This window comes from Mandrillus leucophaeus, unplaced genomic scaffold (genome assembly GCF_000951045.1).
Source record: "Mandrillus leucophaeus isolate KB7577 unplaced genomic scaffold, Mleu.le_1.0 Scaffold7, whole genome shotgun sequence".
Taxonomy (NCBI): Eukaryota; Metazoa; Chordata; class Mammalia; order Primates; family Cercopithecidae; genus Mandrillus; species Mandrillus leucophaeus.
In genome coordinates this window covers 2316993-2323704 of record NW_012107585.1, presented here as the reverse complement: position 1 = coordinate 2323704, position 6712 = coordinate 2316993, and the positions used below count along the sequence as shown (strand labels likewise).

At 46.3% G+C, this 6712-nt stretch overlaps 1 protein-coding gene across 1 annotated transcript in view; it reads left to right on the top strand.

The window, feature by feature from the left end:
- The window catches only part of NOS1 (nitric oxide synthase 1 (neuronal)), a 143462-nt gene that overhangs the window by 47869 nt on the left and 88881 nt on the right, over window positions 1-6712 (top strand). The window contains exon 3 of the mRNA XM_011964544.1: window positions 4722-4850. Coding sequence (XP_011819934.1) covers window positions 4722-4850 — 129 coding nt within the window. The remainder of the gene's footprint in view (window positions 1-4721; window positions 4851-6712) is intronic.

Below are 6712 nucleotides of genomic sequence, written 5' to 3'. Positions count from 1 at the left end.
GAAAAAATCCTTCTTAGCTCAGGAGCTGTACAAAAACAGACAGTGGGCCACGCCGTCTGCGCATCTCTGCTTTAGAAGAAGCAGCTGTAAGATGCTTTTCCCAGTTGTGGAATGAGAGTCATTCAACGGCTGCTGAGTCCTAGAATACTTGTCCCCAAAATACAGTAGGTGCTCAATATGCACTTGTTGAAAGGGAGAAAGAAGGGAGGAAAAGAGAGAGGGGGAAAAGGAATCAGAGCTTCAGCAGACCTTGGAAGTGGCGTTCTCAGCTCCAGAGCCCAGGCTGACATGACTACACCTCCCTGCCTCCTTTTGAGCCTGGCTGCAGGACCATTTCCTTTCATTCCTTCAGGACCTCTGCAAGCTTCCTAGGCAAAGAGGTGTTGACAAGGCTATGAAAATGCCCATGAGCTCATGGCCTCCTTTGCACACTTAGGGGCAGGTGTCCCAGGGTCCACAAAGAGTGAGCCATGTCTCCTCCCACTTAAAAGCTTCCATTGTCCCCACCGCAGACGTAAAGCCAGAAAAGGATGTATGTAGCCACAGTCCAATGCCCACGTGTGCCCTGTGCCCACCGTAATAACTCGCAAGTGCTGCTAATCTGCATTTTGACCAGGAGAACTTTGGTGCCCACTCAGAAAAGTCATTTGCATCCTGCATGCAGGGCCCCTGACTGCTATATTAATCTCCCCGTTTCTCCCTTCCTGAGTCATCTAATATTGCTGCTGGCTAATTAAAACATCAAAGCGCCAAGTACAACAGCCCTGCCAGAAGCCTCCTAATGCCTGGTTTCAAGTGTGCAATCCAGTGAAACCCAGGGTGGAGGGGGGCACGGCTCACACTCGGGCAGCCAACTACTTGACTCTTAGCGACCACCCCTCACACATCTGGGACCTCCACAGATGGCCTCTTTTATTAGTCCTGTTATCTCGTTCCTCCCACTCCCTGGCGATGAAGACTGTCGGCTGCTGCCCACAGGCCGCACCCTGCTCCTCCTCCTCATGCCTGGCCCCCCACCCTCTGAGTCCTGGGCCCAGACCCGATGTCATCACCACATCTGAAACCGGGTGTGTAGGGAGAATGGCTGGGGTGCCTTCCTCTGCGCAAGGTAGGATTTTTTTTTCCTCAATGATACAGGTTGTCGGCATGATCAGAGGAATGTGTTTACTACAAAGCCCTGCCCAGATGTGACTTTCATCACCTCCAAAACTCCTCCTGGAAGAGACAGGAGGGGAGACAGGATCCTAAAGAAGTGTTTAGGGTGCCTGGTCAGGCCTTTGAACAAAGCGGGGTTGTTTGTATGCAGATTCCTAAGGAAACATGGGCACAATAACTGAGACAGAAACTATCAATGAGAAACAAAGGGAAGAACTCATCCAAACCTTTATCATGCTCCGAGTGTGGTAGTGTGGTGATAATACTTGCAGAAGTACTAATAATAATAATACAAGTAATAATAATATAGGTAATAATGTAAGTAATAATAGTAATACAAGTAATAATATAAGTAGTAATAATACAAGTAATAATGCTTGCAGAAGCATTGCAGTACTACTAGTAATACTAATACTTCTAATACTATAAGTTGAGCTAGTGGTCACATAATAATAACATTTATAATAATAAATAATGGCTAACATTTAGGGGGTGACTGATCATCCAAGTAAGAGATGACTTGGTCAGGGCGCTGGCCAGTGGAAGGGGAGAGGAGTGAATGGATTCTGGAGCTAGTTAAAAAGCTAAGATGGGTGATCACCAGTGATGAGTTGGGTGTGGGAGATAGAGAAGAGGCTGATGACTAAGATAGCTCCCACGTGTGGCGTGTCCAGCACGGATGGTTGGTAGCGCCCAGCACTGAGGAGGACCAGATCTGGCCAGGGCGGGGAGACGAGGAAGATTATGAATCCTATCACCTTCCGTGGGTTCCCTGTGCTGCCACAGCCTGCACTCTTCCGGAGCGATCTTTAACAGTGGCCCACTCTTCCCCCACCTCCTGTTCCCCAGGCTCCACCATGGTGCCATGAACGCTTCAACACAGAACTCTTATTCCACTGGCTGCGAAGGTGGCCATGATAGTTCTCTTAACTTAGGACCTTTGCATGATCTGTTCTCTCTGCTTGTAAGACCTTGCTTCCTCTTCTTTGCCTGTCTAGGACGTACTCATCTTTTGGTCTTAATCTAGAGGTTAGATGTCTCTTCTATGCGCTCCCACCTCCCCTGTGCTGCCAAGGTCCCATGTAATGGCATCCATTGTGCTAAATCGATTGCCATGGCTCATTCAGTTTTCATCACCTCCTACAGGACTGTGACTCCGTGGGAGCTCACATCCATCTAGTTTGTCCTATGGTCTTGGTCTCTGCTGCCTCACCTGGCACATAGGAACTACTCAATAAACGTGTTAAATGAATGAATTATTCCTAATGGCCAAGAGGCAGGATAGTCAAGCTGTTAAGGACATGGTTTGATAGCCAGACTGCCTGGATTGGACTCCTTTCTTCAGCTTATTAGCTCTGCGATCTTGGGCAACTTAACCTCTCTGTGCCTCAGTTTCCTAATCTGTAAAATGGGGATAATAAGGTTGTTGCTTGGCACATAATAAGTGCTCATTTAATGTTAGTTATCAGTATTAGTCCTTCGCAGTTCTTTGTGACTTCTATCCTGGACTTAGCACCTTTAATCATAATTCACAGCTACCTTCACCAGCCTGAGCTCCTCCAAGTCAGTGAGATGGGTGCCCTGCCTCCTTTCTGATTTTATCTCCTTACACTTGCCCTCATGCATACACTGCAGCCACAGTCAACCTCCTTGCTGGTCCTTTGAACTTAACAAGCTCATTCCCACATCAGTGCCTTTGCACTTGCCCTTCTCCCCTCCGGTTAGTTACAGTCACCTCCCCATTTTCTATTCTTATCATCACCTGGAATTATGCTGATCCTATGTTAGTTTACTTACTGTTTATCTCCACCTCCACCACATAACACTTCAGAGAGCAAGGTCCCTGTCTGTCTTCTTCACTGCTGAATCCCCAGTGCCTATTTATTGAGCATGTATTATAATAGGTGCTCAATAAATACTAGTTGAATGTATGAATACCCTGCCTTAAGGTCACTGTGCACTGATATACTCTTTGCATGAGTGTCACTTAACATTGGCTCATCTTCTCCCTGACCTTGCTTGGCTTTCGCATCAGGGTGCGCCTGCTGCCTCTCCCTTAGAGTTACTAAGTGACCAATGCTTGCCTGATGCATGTGTGTGCCTGTGCCCAGGCAGGTAGACAATAACCCAGGAGCATCCAAGACAGATGTGATCCTAGGCCAGGTGCGATGGCTCACACCTGTAATCCCAACACTTTGGGAGGCTGAGGCAGGAGGATTACTTGAGTCTAGGAGTTCAAGACCAGCCTGGGCAACATAGTAAGACCCCTGTATCTACAAAAAATACAAAAAAATAGCTGGGCATGGTGGCATGCACCTGTAGTCCCAGCTACTTGGGAGGGTGAGGTGGGAGGATCGCTTGAGCCTAGGAAGTCAAGTCTACAGTGAGCTATGATTGCACCACTGTACTCCAGCCTGTGTGACAGAGCGAGACCCTGTCTAAAAAAAAAAAAAAAAGACAGATGTAATCCTTATCAGTGAGGTCTAAAATGAATGGGCCAACACTGGTCAGCCTGAGACTTATCCCCACTCACCTGCTGGTCAAATTGTTTGCAGAGTGAAGACAAATGGGGGACTAAAGTTCCCCATAAACAGGCTCTTCCATGGCTTCTTTCCATGTAGGTGTTCAAGACAGAGGGGACGGTAAGTGCAAAGGCCCGGAGGCAGGAATGAGCCTGGAAGTTTTAAAAGTCAGAAACCAGAAATTTGGGGGCAATATTCTTTGCCTCAAATTTTTTCATTTATTTTATTTTATTTTATTTCATTATTATTTTTCTGAGATGGAGTCTTATTCTGTCTCCCAGGCTGGAGTGCAGTGATGTGATCTTGGCTCACTGCAACCTCTGCCTCCCGGATTCAAGCGATTCTCCTGCCTCGCCTCAGCCTCCCAAGTAGCTGAGATTACAGGCATGCGCTACCACGCCCGGCTAATTTTTGTATTTTTTAATAGAGACGAGGTTTCACCAAGTTGGCCAGGCTGATCTCGAATTTCTGATCTCAAGTGATCCGCCTGCCTCAGGCTCCCAAAGTGCCAGGATTACAGGTGTGAACCACTGTGCATGGCCCAAAATTTTTCAGTTTAAATCTTTGTTTTCTCAGTCCTTGCCAGAAATGGTGAGTTTGGACTGTCACAGAAAGGCCTAGAAATCCAAGTAAATCGACCCAGCTTTAGGTTTGATTCCTTGGTGCTAGGGGCTATTATCATTCAAAGAGGCTGATGGTGTCCTTTCAGTCATGTGTTCATTCAACAAATGTTCACCGAGTCCTTACTCAGTGTGTCAGACCCTATTGAACCAGAGAGACCACCTTTGAGTTCCTGATCCCTCTCCCCAGAGCAGAACCCAAGAGGCTCTTCCATGGTGTTTCTTTCCACGTAAGTGGGGAAATCAGGTTCCCAGGAACCCTGTACATGTCAACCAGGGAGGGCTGGATCTTACTCTGGATATAGACAGTTGGTGACTCAAGGCAGATCCCAGGAAGAACAATGGCTCTCCCAGCCTCCGTGGAGACAATGTTACAGTCCACTCAAGGCCCTGCCTCATCTTCCACCTTCATTCTCTCCTCCAGCCCCCTGCCTCAGGAAAACAGTCCCCCACAAAGAATGGCAGCCCCTCCAAGTGTCCACGCTTCCTCAAAGTCAAGAACTGGGAGACTGACGTGGTTCTCACTGACACCCTCCACCTTAACAGCACATTGGTGAGTACCCCAGCAGGGTATAGACAAGGGGGTGCAGCTGCATCACTGTCCACATTTGGAGTCGGGTAAGTCTTTGTTGTGGGGGCTGTCCTCTGTTGTAGGGTGTTGAGCACCACCCCTTACCCTTACCCCCTAGATGTTAGTACATCCCCTTCCAGGTTGTGACAACCAAAAATGTCTCTGACAGCAGAAGCACCGCCCTCTTGGACAAACACTGCCATTTTAAGTTCCAGCTCCCTTTCTAACCTCATGCATTTCAAGGAAATCACCTCCCTTCTAACAACAAGCAGCCAGAAAAGGCAGACAGTAAAACACAGATAAGACAGCTCAGACACAGAGGGAGGGGGAAAAGTCTCTTGGGTAACCACCAAACTTCACACTCATATAATAGGCTCCAGTAAAACAGTGGGCCTTAATAGCATATTCCTTTCCCTTTAGATGCACTAAGATAGGGAAGCTAAAAGCAGACTTGGGGGATATGCCTGCAGCTGCAGGAAAATGTATGGGAACAGACACAAAAATTCTCCCTCCCAGATAAGCAAGACAAAGAGACACAGAAACATTTCAAGCTTGTGATAAACTCTATCACCCTAAACCCTTAAATACTCTTAGTCTGTAGAAAAGAGTGCTCCTCATTAAGACAAACACCTAATGTATACAGGGCTTAAAACCTAGATGATAGGTTGTTAAGTGCCCACCATGGCACATGTATACCTATGTAACAAACCTGCACATGTATCCTGGAACTTAAAGGAAAAAAAAAGAGTGCTCCTAACCTAACTCAGCCAGAAGCCCCTCTCAGGTTTATTCTTTAAAATAAACCTGTCTCTGACTGTTAAGCCACTTTTCATGTTTCTTTCTTCCTTCTTCAACACTTGCAGTCTCCAAGACATTACCTAACATCCCCTGGGTAAGAAATTCACCCCTGTTTGAGAACCACTGGTGAATTCTCACTCTCTTATGTAAATGCTTTTTATTCGTGAACCCGGTATGCAAAAGAATCTAAGAAGAGTTGCTGTTTGTGAATACCCTCTCTGTCTCTCATAGTCTGACCACTGGTGGAGTATTGAACAAAGCCTTCCTTGATTTCACAGTGTGTCCTCAATATTTTTGTTTCATATTTTTAATAGTCAACAAACCGCTATATTGTTTTAAATTTTTGTTGAACCTGGGCCTCTTGGAGGAATGGTATCTGCAAGCTGTTACAATGTAACAAATTGCCCCGAAACTTATTGGGTGAAAACAACTATTAAAACTATGTATAATTTTTCAAAAGTCTACGGATTGGCTGGGTGGTTTAGTGATCTGGTCCAGACTCTGTTGATTTTGGTGAGGCTTTCTCGTACATCTGTAGGTACGTCTGAGGGGTCAACTAAGGTCAGGGTGGTCTAGGATGGTCCTGGCTGAGATAACTCAGCCCTGTTCCATGTGGTCTTTCCTCTTCCAGCAAGCTGGCTTGGGCTTGTTCACATGTAGTTGCAGGATTCTAAGAGGATGAGCAGAAACATGCAAGAACTCTTGAGGCCTAGACTCAGAATTGTCACAGGGTCATTTCTGCCACATCCTAAGGGTCAAACCAGCCCAGAGTCAAGAGGTTAAGGGATAGGCTCCACTTCTTCATGGAGAATTGCTGTAAAGCCACATCCCAAAGGATGTGAATACAGGGAGGGGAAAAATTAGGGCCCTATTTTGCAATCAATCTATCATAGATGCATTCAAATGAGTTACTGTAGCCACTGTATTAGTTCTTCTTTGATCATCATGCAAAATCTAAAAATATTTCAGATTTTAGTACCAGTGATTCTGATTCCTAGTCAAAAAGCTTCTGTTCCCAAGATGAGTAGAGCAAATACTTTAGGAAC